The 20,088-nt window shown below is 37.9% G+C and overlaps 1 protein-coding gene across 1 annotated transcript in view; it reads right to left on the bottom strand.

Moving 5' to 3' along the window:
• The window catches only part of FAM161A (FAM161 centrosomal protein A), a 683,959-nt gene that overhangs the window by 306,917 nt on the left and 356,954 nt on the right, over positions 1-20,088 (bottom strand). The window contains exon 3 of the mRNA XM_044061183.1: positions 10,979-12,169. Coding sequence (XP_043917118.1) covers positions 10,979-12,169 — 1,191 coding nt within the window. The remainder of the gene's footprint in view (positions 1-10,978; positions 12,170-20,088) is intronic.

Here is a 20,088-nt window from a genome sequence, read left to right as displayed (position 1 = left end):
GTCTTGAGTAGAAACCTTGTCCCTTTTCCTCTTCTGGTACAGTCTGAATAGCCTTTAATCTTAAGAGAGAGAGTACTTGCTTTTGAGCCACTGTTCACTGATTTGGGGGTAGATCTGGCCAACTGTTTGGGGTTGGTAACGTGTGGAAGTGAAATCTGTATCCTTGGGAAACTATATTTAAAAAACATTTGTCCTGGGTAATGAGTTCCCAGTTTTTTGCTTGCAGAGCAATCTTTCCCCCTAAAGGAGCAGTCAGTTGAAAAGTGCTTGGAAGTCTTAAAGTTAAGTCATTGAGACAGCTTACCATAGGGGGGAGTCTTACTACTCCCTGATTTGGAAGTGGGAGCCCCCCAATGCTTAGTCCTGTGCGCACCCTGGGACTGAGGCCTGGGAGTTCTGCTGGTTCTGGGTTTGAACTGAGAAGGCCTGGAAGAGGCAGGAAAGGACCAATTTTTTAAGGGCCAATGCCTACTACATCTAGGAGGCTACACTTGTAAGAGACCTTTAACAGTTTGCATATATTTAGCTTTTTCCTCCATCTTCTTCTGCTTTGTCGCCAAACAGGCAGTCCTGATTTAAGGGAACATCCAACAATTTAGTTTTAACATGATCTGGCAAAGATTGCTCCTTAATCCAAGCATGACTTCTAAGTACAGACCCGGTGACAGCAGCCCTGCAAGATGCCTCTATTGAATCAAAACCACATTGCAAAGTATGTTTTCCAACCTGTTCAGCAGAATGCATTAAATCCTGTAAATCCTTATTTTCAGCACAATCAGGAATCAACATAATTTTCTGTTTAAGCAATCCAATAATATGCTGCTGATACTTTAACATATGAAACTGGCAATTTAAGGCCCTGATGGCTAAGGTTGCAGAGGTGTATACCTTCTTACCCCATCTATCCAGGGCCCTGGAATCTCTATCAGAGGGGGTAGGATTTTTTGCAGTAGTAGCCTTAATGCCCTTGGGTCCCTAAGAAATGGTCTCAGGATCCGCAGTAGGATTTTTAAAATGGAACTTGTGAGAATCAGGTACCCTGTAATATCTATCAGGTTTTCTGAGAGCAGGAGGTAAACAGTCAGGTGCCAAGCTAGATATCGAAAAGGCATCGTCAACAATGTCCAGCATAGGAGGGATAGCTAAAGGCCTGTGTTGGGGCAAGAGTAGGAAATCTCTATTTTTAGAATCAGAGTAATCCTGGCTTTCCCAGTGAAAATGCTCCCTAAGAGTATGCAAGGTTTCACCAAAAGAAAAATCCTCTGGGGGAGAAGCAGAGGGAATAGAGTCATCTGCATCAGAATCCTCATAGGTAGATAAGGATAAATCCTATTCATCAGAGGAGACAGAAATTTCAGAATCCTGGTCAGATGTATCATAAGCAAATTCAGTCCTAGTTCTCTTAGTGGGGGAAGGTTGGCTTCCCCTGATTAAAGTAATAAGGTCTTCAGCCATTCTTATCATTTGTTTTTTAGGCATAGAGGCCTGACCATGCGGTCTGGGCGTCAGTTTCCTAGGCATGGTTTGAGTTTTAGGCCTAGAAGAAGAAGATGGCATTGGTTTATTATGCAAGTCAGTAGGCCTGAATACACCCTCAGAAGCCGCTGCATGCACAGGACCAATCCACGGTAGAGACATCCGCAGGTTCCACAGTTGAAGCATCTTGTGGCATCCCAGACTCTGAACAGGTCACAGTAGAGGCCTGCGAATCTGAAGTAGCGGGTATCAGGGGGATGCGAAAGCGCCTCACTGAGTACCGGCGAACTGGCGACTAGCTTAGGAGAAACGTCATTGGCAGCTTTGGACCTAGGCGGCCTGTCTCTGTCTTTATCTTTGCGTTTTTTAGAAATGTCAGTAGTCGGGTGGCTTATCAAAGACTACTGCTACTACTCAGAGGCAATCTCTACCTAACACACAAAGCTATGTCAAACCCAGAGCTTTTGGACATGCTCCACTTAAAGAAATCCCAATCCCTACGAGCTACACGCTCTAGGGACCTAAACTTTGTCACCACAATAAACAGAACATACTGGAGGGATATATTCCTGTCCCAGAGACTTCCCATACTCTGGAACAAACTACCTATCTATATCAAACAAAGCTCCTCATAAGCACTCTTCAAGAAAAATCTTGATGATTGGATGAAAGATAGGAAATTCACCCCAGGGATCACTTCTGTGGCTCTGCTCGACAGTGACACAGGAAAATAATTTTCTTGGGTGGTGAAAGCCAGGGTACCTTTTTGGCTAGGCTTATATAGGCCCTAGGGCCAATAGCCTAGTACCTACCTATGAACCTATATCTGGATAATTGAACCAAGTACCAAAATATTTAGAAGTGAAAATGTACCGACGACGAATATTTCGTAGTTTAAATAAGGCACAAAATCGACAGTGAGGTAAATCGTGGTCAGGGCCTAGGCAAGGAATACAGTACAAACTAAAATCTTTATGAGGTATTTGCTTTCCACAAGAATTACAACTATTGACTTTTACTGACATCGGTTTAGAGCAAGAAAAAGATTCCCCAATGGGGTACTTAGCTTTAGTTGAAGACTTCGGTTCTGAAACTCGAAAACGAAAATTTCAGGAGTCAGTCGACCGGCACTTGTGAACTGCTTCTGCTTCGGACACCGCACAGCAAGAAAGACTGATGTAATGGCGTCGGCTGCATGCTTTATACCCCTGACTACCTGACGTCAACCAACGCAGGACCCCAGACTTTGATAATCAGGCCGACTGAGGGCTACTGCAAGCAGGTAACCCAAATGTGATGACTGCAACAGTGAAACACGAAGAACATCTGTATGATGGACAAGGTTGTGTACATGGCTAGGTGCTTCACATGCCAAGCACTCTATATTGGAAAAAACAATAATAATTTCAACAAAAGAATTTACCAATATATACAAAGCATTTTGAAAAAAGATGATAGGAGTGTGTTGGCCAAACATGCCTCTCACTGTCACAATTTTTCTATGTTTAAGTTTTTCATTTTGGAGATAATTGACACAGTACCTTTTTCAGTGGACTGGCAAAACCAGGTACTTCACCGTGAAATGTTTTGGCAATTGCGCTTGGATGCTATGAATTTTCTAGGACTAAATGATACTATTTATATCACCAGTGAGTTGAAACTTAGAACATCAAAATTTTGAACAATCATATACTAGCATGTTTTCTAAGGGGTGGACATCTAGTTCCTGGGTTTCGATCATATTTGGTTTAGCCTGCACGTGGTCTACTATTGGACGAAAGTAGTAATTCTGTATTTTGATTGGCAGGAACTTTTGATTGGTTCCTTATTCACAGTTAATCAACATATTTTTGCTGATTGGTGTTCATTTTGCTAAACTGGATTGGTTCTGTTATCAGGGGGTGTGTCAATCTACATATTTTTATTTGACATTTTCTCTCATTCATGGTCCTGATGATGTCTTACTGATGAAAATGCTTAACTGTGTTTGTTTTTAATGTGGATTTGTATAAAATGTCTGTTTTTAAGTGCCACCTGGTCATTTTGTCTTGTTATTTTGATATTTTATACATTCCAGTTTGTAACTTTGTTGTCTCTACTTCTGATGGATTTGCTAACAAATTACTGGCATGTCAGCATCCAATACAGAAAAAGCTTTGTTTGAGAACACCACCAATGTCAACTTCCACGGATTAATGGGAAATTGAAAGCTGCTCATACAACTATATCAACTTGTGTCCCAAGAGAGGACTATGACTGATATATTGTTGAGTCTGTTTCTTCACAACCACAAATTTTTCAACACACCGGCTCCACAAGCAGGGTTCAAAAGTCAGCGTCCACCCACAGGTATTTAGCACTCTACATCAACTAGTGATTATTCAGATACAAGAAACGTTAACAGGTGGATGGATTGTTTTAACTACCCTGAAGAGGTACGTAATATTAGATCTGCACAAGGAGATTATTTGTCATTGGACCAGCAAATTTCTGCTCTGGATAAATCACTATACACATTCAAATCTCTTCAGTTGGACAATTATTTCCTTATAGAAAGTATAAGAAGAGAACATCTCCCAAAAGCTCTGCATATGTGGAAATTCCAAAAGAAGCTGAAGAAAACTCTACATTCCACATGGAATTGTTAGAATTTTTCAACACGACTGGTTTAGAGCTATTTGGTTGATTACAAAAGAGAATGAGAGGTGTATGCACAACTACAGAGACAAAATTTCAAAACTGGTGTGTTTCATCACAGAGGACTTCAACTTACCCAGCTACAAAAACAAGTTCAACAACATTTTTACAGACCTGAACAACAAGTTGATCTCTCTCAAGAGGAGAAAAGATAAGAAACTGCAACAATGATGATAACAATTATAGAACAAAAGCATGTACCCTAGGATTGCTGGTAACAGACCAGCCCCTATTTCATATAACAACCATCATGCAGGCATCAACAATGGGATAACATCTAACAGGATGATCACTTTGGAGCAGAATAGGATTTTACTTTAGATCATCCTGGGCCAAGATGTTTGGACAGACTGGCCAACAAATAACCAGGGAGATTGGAAAACTCAAATTGAATGGGGAGAGGGAACACCAGAAGAAGAGGAACAACAACAATGGTTCATACAAGAAATGTGAAATAGAAAATTGGGGGCATCCAAAGAAGGGACTGTTTCTGTTATGTCGTTTTACAATTTTAACATTTATAACTTCTCTTGTGTAGAGATAAACCCAGACCATTCAATTTTATTCCCTCTGGACGTGCGAATATTGAGCATACAATTTCGGATCTCAAACTGTTTACTAGGAAACTGAATTTCTGCATGTTATATGGTAATGAGATGGGTACAGATACTGCATCCACAGATTATATCAGGAAGAGCGTAGCAATCCCCCCTTCACCCTATGATCGACATGTTTGAAAAATCACGTGAAAAGGAGATTGGAGATTTACTGGCTAGACATAAGAAATATAGATATTTCAAACTCACCAAACAAGAAAGGGCTATTTAGGAGGCACTCACCTTTAATAAAAATATAAGATGTATGAAGCCAGATAAAGGCAGGGGTTTGGTTATTTTCGACTTCATGGACTACATTGGTAGAATGACTTCCTTACTCGGTGATGATTCAGCATACCGGATCATGTCAGACAATGAAATCAACATGGCCTATATGGCAACTAACATTCAATTGGATGAATGGTTACTATCTATCAATATCCCTTTACCACTTCACGAGTTTCTGAAAGTCTAATGGCCCATTATTCCAAAGATTTTTGGAATTCTAAAATACACTCCTCCACTGAAAACCCACCCCTTCATCCCACTGCTACTGCTAAGGGGCCTATAACAAAACCAATGTCTAAATATACAGACCTCAAACTCAAGTTACTATTTTGAACTTTTATCATATACTACGAGATTCATGGGATCTACTATACAAGCTCCATGGAGTATCCAGTGAGGAAGTCAATTTGTTTGTCACACTGGATATTAAAATTTTACAGACAGTAATTCCCCACGAAATGGGATTAGAGTGGTTTGGTGAGGTCAATGGAAGAATTGTTAAGCTCTCTGACAATGAATTGATGCTTGTACTTGAGTTTATGGAAATCATATTAGGTAACTTTTTTCTAGTTGATGGTGAATATTATAAGCAACTCAATGGAGTCACTATGGGGCCACATGTGCCCTCATATTTGCTAATGCTTTATTACTGTATTGGGAGACAGAGAAAGTTTTCAAACTTGATTAATTTTTCCAATGGGTTTCTTACCACCATTTTTTGGATGACATTCTTATTAAGTGGGCAGGTAGCAAAGAACAGTTTGAAGGTTTTCTTTTGGATCTACAGACATCTTCATGCTTTTTGGGATTTACGTCTTCTATGGCTGTAAACCATGTTGTGGTATTCCATGGATGTAAACCACCTTGTGATCTCCAATGGTGCAGATAGTACTTTCAACACTAATATCTATCATAAACCAACATTCTGTAATACCTTTCTGCATTTTCAAAGCAATCATCCTTTAGATCAGAAAAAAGGGGGTCATTAAAAATCAGTTTATGCATCTATCTCAATTGACTTCTGATGATAATATCTGTAGCAACAACTTTAACACCCTTAAGATGATGTTTTTGGAGAGAGAATATCCCCAATACAATTACTGATTCCCTTTATCAACTTATTTTACAAGAAAGAAATGGTAAATACTCCCCCATCATTAGAAAAGGTATAGGGGCTCATTGTGAGGACAGCAGCAATATTAACACAATAAATAACAGTAAAGTGCTTGGCCTAGGGGAAGAACTGGTACCTAACAATTGGGAACTTCGGGCTCATTTCCCAGCATTGGATGCGCCTTCCAATTCATTTTTAGCTTCCAACATGTTTCTACAATACGCACTGGATGCTTCAGACATTCGCAATATTATATCTAAAAACTGGTTTATACTTCATTGCGATGAGAACTTAAAAACTTTTTTTAGAGATCCACCAACATTCACCTATAGTGACCAAATTTGAAAACATTCTTGAAAGACTACTAAGGGGTTCATACAATGGCTAATGATTCACAAGTGCGGCCATTGTTGTCAGTGTCCTTTCAATGAAACAGACTTCAACACTAATTTTTAGAAGTTTCCTGGTATATGGTTATAGACAGGTATAACTGTATAACGGACAGGGTTGTGTACATGCCAAGTACTCTACATTGGAAAAACGAATAATATTTTCAACAAAAAAATTTACCAACATGTGCACAGCATTTTGAAAGAAGATGACAGCAGTGCATTGGCCAAACACACCTCTCACTGTCACAATTTTTCTATGTTTAAGTTTTTCATTCTGGAAAAAATTGACATGGTACCTTTTTGGAGGGGGACTTTACTGTGAAATGCCTTGGCAATTGCACTTGGATGCTATGAATTTTCCAGGACTAAATGATGCCATTTCTATCACCAGTGAGTTGAAACTTAGAGTATGAAAACTTTGAACAATCATATACTAGCATGCTTTCTAAGTGGTTGACATCTAGTTCTTGGGTTTTGACAGGAGTTTGTTGGCCAACCATGCCTCTTGCTGTCACAATTTGTCTATGTTTAGGTTTTTCATTTTGGAGAAAATTGATGCGATACCTTTTTTGGGGGACTGGCAAAACCAGATACCTCACCATGAATGCTTTGACAATTACCCTTGTATGCTATGAATTTTCCAGGACTAAATTATACTATTTCTATCACCAGTGAGTTGAAACTTCGAAGATCAAAATTTTAAACAATCATATACTAGCATGTTTTCTAAGTGGTTGACATCTAGTTCCTGGGTTTTGATCATATTTGGTTGTTTAGCCTGTGAGTGGTCTACTATTGGATGAAAGTAGTAATTCTGTATTTTGATTGGCAGGAACTTATGATTGGTTCCTTGTTCACAGTTCATCAATACATTTTTTCTGATTGGTGTTTGTTTTGCTAAACTGGATTGGTTCTAATTATAGGGCGTGTGTCAATTTACATATTTTTATTGGACATTTTCCTCAGTTTCATTCATGATTCTGATGATGTCTCATTATCGAAAGTGTTTAACCGTGTTTGTTTTAACATGGATTTCTATTAAACATCCATTTTCAAGTAATAACTGGTCATTTTGTTTTGTCAGTTTAAGATAACATAGTGTGAAATATCCTTAGAAGCGGGGCAAGTTCTGCCCATTATAAAAGGAGGAACAGGCTGGGGGAGAGAACTGGCCACGAGAGATACTTAACTGGAATGCAGTAATTAAATATGTATTATTTAAAAGGGGCAAAAAAGAAGACAGGTTAATGTGTAACCAGACAAACATTACATCACAACTGGGAATCTAGTTCACATCAGAAGTTATGGTATCCAGTACAAGATGGAACGGTGAGTTGCTGTTCTGCTGAACAATTTAAAATATTATGAAAGCACTCTGTACATTCTCAGGCATGTCAATATCATCTTCAAATGAGTATTACAGAAGAATGTAGGAGCTAGAGAATGATCTGAGTGTTAAGTTGTGTTTTATTTGTGCTTTATTTAGAAGAAATGCTCCAATCTTTTATGTATGTGTGTGCATTAAATTCCCAATTAGTACCCTGCAGTGTTGTTTAGACAATTATTGTTCAAAGTGTCTGTGTTGAGGGGTGCAGAAAGGTGAAGGAGATACATGTATGAACTTGTTACCTTAGAAATTTCTTCTTCTCCATTTTCCACTCATCCTAAACTCTATATATTATTTATAAACATACTTTTATACAGGTTTATTTTTCTTCTTTAAATTTTGTGAATTTTGATGAAGTGCTGATGCCATGCAATAGCTACAGTTTATGGACTACTGTATCCTTCCATCTCATATTTCATACTATCATACATGTATGATTGAGAGCATAATGACAAACAACATCATTGTCTGGTATGGAAATTGCTCTCAAACTGATTGGAAGGCATTGGATAAGATTGTTAAACAGGCCACAAAAATCATTGGTTCCAACCTTCAATCCCTACAGAACATATACTCAAACAGATGTTATGGCAGAGTCCGAAAACTATTGAGGGATATACATCATCCAGCTTATGGACTGTTCAAACTCCTACCAACAAGGAAGCACTACAGAAGGATTAGATGCAGGACATCCAGATTCTATAACAGCTTCCTCCCACACGCTATCAGACTGCTGAACAACAAACCGATAGCCTAGCACGCTAAATGGGTAAAACATTATTTATTTGCAATATGTCATTGTTATTAAATAAATCTCTACATAGCTCACTTTACACATCTCTATCTGCACTATGAAAATTGTAAGTTTATGGCATATATTGGTGGTGACAAACTTTAGAACTTGCCAAAACTAAACGAGCATATCTTCAACACTGTCTGAAGAAGTCCCGGTATTAACCGAGACGAAAAACGCTTAATGTCAATAAACTGTTTTTTAAGACAACTAACTGTCCAGCATGGTGGCCTGAGTTCGTTCAGTTTGTATTCTGCTCATATATTGGTGGTGGGTACGTTTTTTACATATGTGCCTCTTCATTTATTTATAGTACTGTTTGTTATATATCCTTATATTTCTACTGTCTGTTCCTGTTGTCACATTTGTTTTTATTTCTGCTGTAAAAAGCTTTCAAATGTTTTTTCTTCTGTATTTTTTAGTATCTTATTTTGATTTCTATTTTTAGTATTTTTAAATGATTATTAATTTACTCTATCTTCCTTCTGTAAACTAATTCTTATGGTTCAAGGAGTATCGAAATATCCTGCAGTGATACGCACTTTTGCCTCTGTGTTGATCTGTATGACAATAAAGTTGACTTTGACTTTGATGTATATGAAAAAAACTAAGAAAATTCCTCAACATTTTATGTGAATGTTAATCTTCAGAATTTGATGAACACTGGGGTTGAGAAGTGAAAAGGAAGAAGGGTAGGCAGAGGTTGATGGTGAAGAAGAAGAAAGGGAGAATGAGTATGTTACACATACCCACCTACGAGCTCATCTTCAACATAATGAGGTGAATGAGGAAAAAAAGTAAGAAGGGAGGAGAAGACAGAGAAGGGATGGAGGACAGATGGAGACAGTTTGGAGAAAAGAACAGGAAGGCAATGTGTAGATGAGAAACCTGATACACAGAAGAAGTGAGATGGGGAAACAGGTAGGAGGAAGGCATAAAGAGACATGGAAAAGCTATGTTAAAGAGGAGGAAGGAATGCTTCTGGAGAAAGAGGTGGGAGTGGAGAAGGTATTCAAAACACATGAGAAACTGAGAGCAAAATACAGGTTGCCAGAGCAAGACTGGTAGCCATACAGGGAGTTAAAACAGAAGCATGGGTTAAACAGAAAGAGACGAGAAAAGAAAAACAGAATAGGAAGAAGGACCAAAAAGCAAGAACAGCACAATGGAAGAAGTGGGAAAATGCAGAACAGGAAAAGCAAGATATGTATAAGAACCTTGAAAAGACAGCAGACAGGTCAAGAATGAAAATATCGGGCTGGGAACAAGCTGAGAAATTGAGTAAATTGAAAAAGAGGTGGAAAGAGGTTGAAAAGGATAACAGAAGATCTGGGAACAATACATGGAACTGTAAAACAACAACTGAGAATCCTACAAAGGTGGTTCCTTACCCCCCACCCAAAAAGAAAAAAAAAACAGTTGAGAAAGAAAGTAGGTATAGACGCTGGAGATGCGGTCAAAAAGAGATTGAAAGGATAAGAGAAGATGTAGGAAAGAAACATGGACCTGCAAAACAACAACAGGGAATCCTACAAAGGTGGTCCCCCCCCCCAAAAAAAAAACACAGGAAAAAAAAGTAGATAAGGAAAACAGTACATGTTGAAGATGTGGACAAGAAGTAGAAATGATACCTATGTAACGTGAATGTGAAAGAGCTCAAGTGACATGGAGACAAGTATAAGAGGTATGGAAGGAAATACACAAAAGAGGGCACAGAGACACTGGAATGCTGCGTTATGGGGGTTGGGGATGAAAACCCAGTTTGGGAGAACAGAGAGGTAATAATAATGGTATGTAAGAATAAAAGAGCATAACTACAACAAACTCAAAACTGAACAAAAAGCAAACAAGCAGGAGATTTACAAGCATTTATGACAGTCACATAGACGATGGTAAGGTTGGCAAAAACTAAGAGAATGTTTCAAACGATCAAAGGATAGATAGTATGACATAATGGCATCCTATGGAATAAAGGTGGGAGAAAAATTGGAAGAGGGAAGGGGAAACGCATACACATACACTTGGGCACTGAAGGGCTAACTACTGGTAGGGTGCACCATGCATGGGGATTATGTATGTATATATAACTGCAAGAACTAACAAATTAAACAAATAAACAAACAAATAAATAAATAAATAAATAAAGGTATGCTGCCTAGACCACCTTGTGGAAAAACATCTTCCAGATTTGTTTTTAAAGTTCAATTTAAAAATGACAGCAATAAAAAAACTCACTTGACAGCTTCTTGTCTCTTATTTGATGCTTTAGTTCCTCTTGCAGGCCTGGAATCAAAAGATGCCATTGGTGAATAATTTGGACTAGAGCAATGGGCCCCTGGTGGATGTCTATAAGATTTGTAAGGCCAGCGAGTCTCTTTCAAAGTTTCTTCATCAGCTTCAATGTCTTGCAAAATTTTATCTTTTCTGGACAGAATATGTGAAGTGCAGAGAGTAAAGGGTTCACAGACTGTGGTTTCTTTCAAATTTTTTTTCTCCATGAGTTGTTTCTGATTTTTTTGGTGGAGCATTTCAAAGTCAGGAACTTTAGAATTAATGTTAGGTCTAAATGTGGCATTGTCACTTAAGCTGGCATATCTGCATTTTCCACACTGAGGTGGGGCACTTCTTGAATGCATGTTCCGTGGAAGGTAAGAACTGTTCAGCAATTCTTGAGCCCTCATGTGCATTTTAATAGCTCGATATAATTCCTGTTCTTTAATCCGTTCATTCACATTTGGATCATAAACATATTTTGGCACGGGTTTTGCTTTAAATTTTGTCTTTTTCATTTTAGGTGGTGCAATATCCCTCAACTGCAGTTTCCTAAGTTGTTTCTTTTTCTCTTCTCTTTCAATAAAACTGAAAGGTTTCTGTGTAGAAATAAGAATTTCTTTGCTTCTCTCTGTTACAAACTTTCTTCTTTCTTCATTCCTTGCCATTATTTCATCATAAAGTGGAAGGTACACTGTAGCAGGCACTGGGTTAGCACGAAATTTCTTCTGACATTCAGCTTCTTCTTCCATTTGCTTTTGTAGCATGTAATTTTCCAGATCCACCACAGATCTTGACTTCATCCACTCCCTCTGTTTTTTAGCTTCTCTTATGGTCATATGAAATGGTTCAGGTATTGTTATCTTTGGTGACCACTCTTTTGTCTTCTTCATTTTTTTTATTTGATTTGAACTTAGTTGGTTATATTTTCTTGTCTGAACGTAATCTTCTACAGAAAATCCATCCCACATTTTATATATGTGATCTTGCAAAGAAGACATACTTTCACTTTCAGTTACGGTTTCCACCTCTGTATTTTCTGCAGCCTCACCTGAACTGTCAGACATATCTGCGTGCTTGGTGCTGTCCACTTCAAACTGGTTCAATGTCATGCATATCCTTGGTGAGAGGTGTGGGTTGCTTTTCTGTTTTGAACTGAAAAACAAATCAGTGAATGAGTGTTAACAACAAAATACATAATAAAAGTCTATAAACTCATCAATATGTAATATCAGTAGCTGTCTCAGTGGCCTGGGGAAATAAAGCCCTGGCAGTCACCTGGATGACCCAGAATAGATGAGTGACACAAGCAATGGCAGACCTGGTAGGAGCTAGAAGACTGCAACTGCTGCCACCTTTCCCATTTCTGATCTAATTGCACAATCAAGAGACAGATACAGCAGGAGGACAGTTAAAAGCATGCATACAAGAACACCAAACAATGAACAGCACTACAGATGGAGGCCAGAGCATGTGTGGAAGCAAGTATGTGTCAAAGGGTAGTACTGTGTCCTCCTTTTTTGGCTGTGGGGTGGAATAAGAACTAAACAATTACAAAACGTCCTCACATTGCCAGCACAATGTGGACATAATTAGTCAGGAGCAGCTAATTTATTTTCCCAGCCTGTGGACAACTGAGGTCCACAACCACATATTCCCTGGTCAGTTCCCATAGACTGAAGAGAGAAAAGTGGTTGGAGTGTATGACTACATACCCTTCACAGCTGCCTGGAAGATGGCCTTCCCAGGTAACTAGGGGAGATGAATATTGGAGGAAAGCTAGATGCTCACTACCTGTTGGCTATGCTGTTGTTGGTTCAGAAAGTGAATGTATAAACATATTATATATTATACATGTAAGCATTAAAATATGAGAAGATGTGCATGTATTAATAAGACAAGAGGCCAGAATATGTCACAGTACATTTTACTTTCAACCGTGCATCAGATGTGTCTGGTGTATATTCTTTGGTGTCATTGTTCTTAAAAACACGAAGATTGTTTTCACCTTAAAAGGTCTAAACAGGGTCAGAATTCTATAATACTTACTTTAAGGATAACTAGACCCAGTTTTGATGTGTCTGGCAGAATATGTTAAATAAGCTTTATGTTCCAGATATATGGAAACCAGCAACTATAGTGCCAATACCTAAGGGTAGAAAAGCAAATAATTTAACACATTTTATACATATACGTTTGACAAGCATTACAAGCAAGATATCTGAAATAACTTTGCTTAATTTATTGACAATAGCCTTGACAACGGAATAAGATATGCATCAACATGGCTTTTGCCAGGGTAAATCATATTTAAAAAAAGACCGTTATATTTACATGCCAGTTGTACAGACACTTGAAGGAATACCGGTGGGATGTTATTTATTTAGAATTAGCAAAGGCCTTTGCCACTGTTCAGCACAAACATACTTTGAAAGTTATGAAAAAATGGAATGTTAACATCTATATTGTTAGACAGGTATTAAATTTGGTTGCAGCAGAGGCAGTCTTGTATAAAGATTAAGGACATGCAATCACAACACTTATGACAAGCAAGGTCATACCACAGGGTTCAGTACTGGTATCTACCCTGTTTATTATATTTATGACCTCAATGTCTATTACAAATGTTTTCCAGATTAAAAAAAAAAAAACTGCAGTTGATTTCACGCTATATGCCATGGTCCTGGCCTATGATTATCTAAGTTTGCAGATGATTATAAATTAGGAGCTGTCATTCAATCTTCTACAGACTCTGAATTGTTCCAACATGGGTTAGGCCATGTTAACAGTTGGTGCAAGGACAAAGGTCTCAAATTAAATGTGGAAAAAGGCATTTTGGTACACAAAACATTTTCCCATAGTATACAGTTGACACAACCCTCCCATCAGACACTGTCATAAACATTTAAAAAATGTGTTTATTTATACAACAGACAATCAAATAAAGTATAATCTTAATAAAAGTGCCATGATATACTTTGGAAGTAAGAATAAATGTTATATTTATACAATCAATGCAAGTATTTTAAAAGAGACCTCTATTTATAATAAAGAGCCTGGAATTAGCATTAATAAAATTCTGTCAGTTATGGATAACATTAGTATGACTATAAGATATATAAATTTTAGGACAATTACATAAAGAGATAAAAAATATATTACCTCTACTTAAATGTTTGGTATGTCTTATTACAGAATATGGCAGTAGTTTCATCAGTTTCTTAGATGAAGATGTGGTTAGGTTAGAGAAAGTTCAAAGGTAGGATTTACTCTTTAAAAAAATTTCAACATGATGATAAAAGATGGATTGCATTAAGAATGTATTCTATTTATTAAGATTTGAAATGGTTGAGCAGATATCAGCAAACAGGTTTTAAAGATGAAGCACTACAGTGCATGCCAAGAAGGACTACAGCAAATCATGATGCAGGAACAAGGAATAATAATATTTCTTGTGGTGAGATAAAGAATATCTTTTGAATGTAAACTTATTCAGACTAATTTAGCAAAACAATGAAATAAGTTACCACTGCGGGTACAAAACAGCAATAGTTTGAATGAATTTTAAAGACAGATAGACTCATGTTTTAGGGAAGAGTTTATTGTACAAGGAAAATGGATTTGGGCCTAACAAGACACACTGAAACATCAAATCTCAGTTACTAGTGTTTTATAAGTAAGCATTACACTGAAGTCGCACAAGCATTAAGTCTTCAGAAATTTTAAGATTCACTTGAACATGCCCATATAATAGGTTCATAGGTAGGTACTAGGCTATTGGCCCTAGGGCCTATACAAACCTAGCCAAAGGTACTCTGGCTTTCGCCACCCAAGAAAATTATTTTCCTGTGCCACTGTCGAGCAGAGCCACAGATATAAAAAGTGAATATACCATTTTTTATTTTTTTAATATATGAATTGTTTCACTTTCCTATTTTTCTCCTGTTTCAAATGATGAATACCATCAGCTCCTGGTTACCAAGTAAAATCCATTAAATTTATATCCATTGTATTCTACTGCATTTCTAAACTAGTATAAGTTTTGTTTACACTGAAATTCAGAAAAAAAGCCATACTTCTGGTTGAGTGAGAACACATGGATGCGAGTACACACGTACATATATATATATATATATATATATATATATATATGTATGTATATATATATATATATATATATATATATATATGTGTGTGTGTGTGTATGTATATACATATATATATATATATATATGAAGAAAAACATATCCTTGCAGTGATGTGCAATAGTTTTCCAGCCTTAGGCAGAAGGACATCTCCCAAACAAAAGGGAAAACAGTAAACCACAGGGAAAATTGGTATATTATGAGCAACAAAGTTGCTGGGTGAGACTCCTTAAAATCAAGGTAAAAAAAACAAGCTGGGCTTGTCTACAGTTCTGATCCTGTTTCCCTGTGCTTTATTGTGTGTATCTGTATTTTTCCTAGACTTTAGGACAATGCTCTTGGCCTATGGTTATCTAAGTTTGCAGATGACTGTAAATTGAGAGCTGTCATTCAATCTTCCACTAACCCTGAACTGCTCCAAAATGGATTAGATCATGTTAACAACTGGTTAAAGAACACATATCTCATATTAAATGCAGAAAAAATGTAGTATATTTCATTTTGGTACATAAAACATATTCCCATACTATACAGGTGACACAACCTTTCTATAAGGCACTGTTATAAGAGAACTAGACACTCTTGTTGATAATTCCTTATCTTTTGACCATCACATCTCTGCAGTAGTTAAGAAAGGCTTCTACCTGGTTTATCTAATTTCCAAAACCAGCTCCTCACGGTCCAAACAGTTCTAACTCATCTTTACTCATATTTCATCAGATCCACACTCAATCACACAAACAAACACATAATCATTAGTGTTTTCACACTTTACTTGATGACTCTGCTTTCATTATGACTCAATGAAAAGATATTTGATTGAAGTGCTTTTTATCCCATCTCCATGCTGCCCCCAACACACACACACACTTCAATATATATACCCACACACATAAATATGGATACATATACATATATATATATATATATATATATACATGTGTATGTTGGAGGTTGAGAATTACAGAATCCCTTTAGCACATCGGCAGTAAATCCTGCCCTTTCCATAGACTGAATTAGTAGCTCGAACTTTTTGGAAAAAGTGTAGCTGTTACATACATAGATGCTGTTTTAACAGAATGTGCTGTAAAGGTACACTGCAGTGGTGTGTTGTACTTTTCATGACAAAAAGGTAATACAGTGGGTCATCTACACAGATTAAGTATATTGATAATAGGCAGATATTCCATTTCTTTGTGAAAGGAACCAGCTAATTCATTTAGTGAATGCATAAGTTCTTGTGTGTAATGATTACACTATCTATTAAGACAGAGTGAAAGGGATTAAGTCTCCAATTTGTGGTAATTTGTACAAAAATCTGGTACACTAATCACTAAACTGGAAAGTGCAATAATTTAGTTTGCAAAACAGCTAAGACTGTCTTTATAGACAGCTCTCAAATAAAGCTGTCTGCATAATGTTTCTGCTCATGAGGTCTAGTAAATCTGAAAGCTTACTGTCTCATGCATACCTCTCAACTGTCCAGATTTTCGGCTCATATTTTTGGTTTGTTCCCCATAAAATTTGTGTTTTTTCTGGCAAATCACAGGGATGATTTGAGGACTGAAGTCACTAAATGACAACATGCATTTGAGTTTCAGACTTCAAAACATTCAGAAAAATGTATGTTTAAACAAACCATTTTACTCTAGCAACTTTTTAAGTTGATAACAGCAATATTTAAAATGTGTCCCTATTTTTGGGCCTTTGTCCCCCAGTTTGTTGGGCTTTGTTCAGATTTTTTGCACTAAGAGGTTGAGAGGTATGGTTTCATGACATTTGCAAGGTATAATTAGCATTTGCTAAAACAACTGGTTTGAAGAGGGGGCAGAGTGCCAGATCCATGGCATAGGGGGATGGGGACTAGACTAAAATCAGATGACTGGGGATCAATTAGTGAGTCTGCTATGTGAGGAGTTGACTAGGAGAATAGAAGGAGTTACAGCTTTGCCTGCTCACCTTTATTACATTACCACTTAAGATACAGGTAAGTATATACTAACAGAAAAGAAAACAAGCCATATTAACATTTTTTGCCTTTCACATACATTATACATCACATTTCTTTTCCACCTCACTTAACTTGAGAGGGATATGTGAGGTTACAACCAAAGGACTAGCTGTTTTTACTGGTGACCAATGACAATAATACAAGTATACACATATATAATGCACATTGGAAACTGGGTGGGATGATAGGTAGGGCACACCAAAAAAGCCCTCCATAACTGTCAGGATGGTATCATATCAGAAAACCTTAATATCCTGCCTACCCATTTCCCTATCTGCTTACACTAAGGGTTTCCCCTTCTATAGGGACAAGGCCTCAGCCCAGAGGAGTAATTCAGACAGGTGTCAGGGACGGTGGAACAGATGATAAGAGAAGAGCTCCAGGGTATGTCTGATGTAAGACAGCTGCAGTAGGAACCAAAAACAAAAATAAATAAATACATACATACATATATACATACATGCATACATAAAATGAAGACAGAGTCATCTTTTCATCGTAATGTTTTGGTCTCAAAGTGACCAGAAGTGCCATCTGGCTGGTCTTAAATGTACAGGTATTTTGGGCAAGATATAAAGGTAAGGGTGCAGTAATCAGTGTGAAAACTTGGACACAATAACCGACTGTGGATATTTGGACTGAGGCAAAAAAGCATGCCTACTTGTGCTAGACTTCTCAATGCAAGTCTTTAGCTTCCCAAATGATGCTTAAGTGTTGAGAAGAAAAGTAGTCACTATGCAGAATAAAAGCTGCTATAGCTGCTGTCTTCAAGCTTGAAAAACCATAGAGTTGAGACTGGAATGCTGACACCTACTCCATTGCTGAATTTGTATAGTTTGTGCAGTAGAAGGACTGTGGCAATCGATGTGACCAGACAAAACTATGTTTGTATATGGCAAGCTAGTACAGTAAAAACTGTCATCAGGATTCAATAAAATCCGTGTAGGTGCCACATAGAACCTACATGGAATGTATCTGTGTGCACGGCCACTGTTGCTCCCTGGCAGCAAGCCATACATACTAATTATGGTGCGCTGCCAAAGGACATCAGAGTTACATGGATACAGAATCCATTCAAGCAGCAGTGTGCAGGCTGTCCCGTAGTTGTAGACTCTCCAGAAAACACCTGTACAGGTGGTAAGCACGGGACAATCATTTCTTTTTTAATTTTGTGCTATTTGTGTGGTGCGGCGTGATGCTTAACGATGCTGAGCTGTGCTTATATATATGCACCTGACATCTGCTATATATCTATAAATAGAAACCGGATGTAATCAATTGTACCTTTAATTTTTTTTCCTGTCTCTCCCTGTTTGTGTGAAGTGGTGCGATGCTTAGCAATGCTGTCAGACATCTAAAAATAGAAACTGGATGTACTGAATTGTTGTAGTTCTGCGGTGCTTAGCAAAGTGCAAACCCGAGCAGCTGCGTTGCTCAACACGTTCAGGTATCTAGTACTAAATGTGAAGATATACTACTTTCATGCACTACCCAAGTAGCTAGATAGTTGAGCCAAAACCTACAGTGTAGTAGGTCCCGGGTTCGAGTCCTGAGTACTCGTATGTTTTACATTTATTGCTTTGAAATGAGTCTGCTGACTGAAGCATCACTGTTATTTAAAATTAAAAAAACTGTTACATTCAGCAAAGCTGAGCGGAGCTAAGCTCTGCTTAAACATGGTCAATGGTCTACTTCATTTGCGCATAGCTAACCCACGCTTAAACACAGCTTGCGCAAGTTTGCACGATGCTCCACTTCTCTTATATTGTTTTTGTGAGTTTGCACAATGCTATGAGATACACCACATTTTTTAAAGTTACAGTTTGACGTGTAAGGGTGGGAATGCAGCCTATATAATGGCCAACAGGCGGGAATTTCACACATTCTTTGGAGTTCTCACTTAGCTTTTGATATGTCTGGTGGCGATGGTGAGAGTGTGCTTTTGGGTGCACAGATGGGGTGGTGCAGGAGTCCAAAGTGTTTGTTGGACTCCTGGCGAAAACCATGAACCCCGTCTGATGTATGGAGATTACCAGGGCTCAGAGTGTAAGTCTGAGGCCTGGGATCAGTTGGCTAGGGAATTTACCAGTGCTACTGGTATTCCCCGCACTGGTGAGCAGTGTCATCACCACTATGACAACCTGAAGTGCAGAAACAGGGGAACTTTGGACACCTGACCTGAGTCAAGAAGCTCAGGCTGGGCAGACCCCACAGATATGTATGTATATCTGACACTACTTTAGAAATGTTCAAGCTGAATCTGTGCAAAACTGGTATGCATAATGCTTTGTTTCTCTTACAACAGCCGCATAAGAGAGGACTCGCAATATCCAGTCCCATGCAGGGCATCTTGCCAGGATAAGGAGTGAGTGTGGTAAGTAGGGCAACACCAAAGCAATAACCTAATGCATGACATACTGTCAAGACAAATTATTTACAGAGTTTGTAGTCCTGACAGTCTGGTATGACATACTTGGGAAATGTAATATGTTTAGTAATGTGACAGTGACTACCTGAAATGGTAAAACAAGGTAAGGCGAGTAAACATGCATTACTGTACACTATAGCTTACAAACATCAGTTGATGTTGGGGTCTACCTAGATTAACAGTCACTGTTTTGCTATGCTCATTCTGTAAAATATGTTGTAGATTGTACTCAAGCAATGACGAGGGTATATGGGTTATTACTTAGAAGTCTGACACAATTCTCCATGCTGTACATGCCAGACGTGAAGCAACAGTAATTAACACATTCTAAAGGATGATGGTGCTGTGATATGTACTGTTTCAAACAAAAGAGTGCTCACTATTCTTTTAGTCACTGCACGTGTGTTCTAATCTACCACCAGCCAACTGTACAAAGGAAATGAATAAAGACTGCAGAAAAAAACTATTGATAAATTTAGTGCAATACCAC

The sequence above is a fragment of the Protopterus annectens genome, chromosome 1.part0, assembly GCF_019279795.1.
Source record: "Protopterus annectens isolate FY-2018-M chromosome 1.part0, PAN1.0, whole genome shotgun sequence".
Classification (NCBI taxonomy): domain Eukaryota; kingdom Metazoa; phylum Chordata; order Ceratodontiformes; family Protopteridae; genus Protopterus; species Protopterus annectens.
This window is presented reverse-complemented; position numbering and strand designations above follow the sequence as displayed.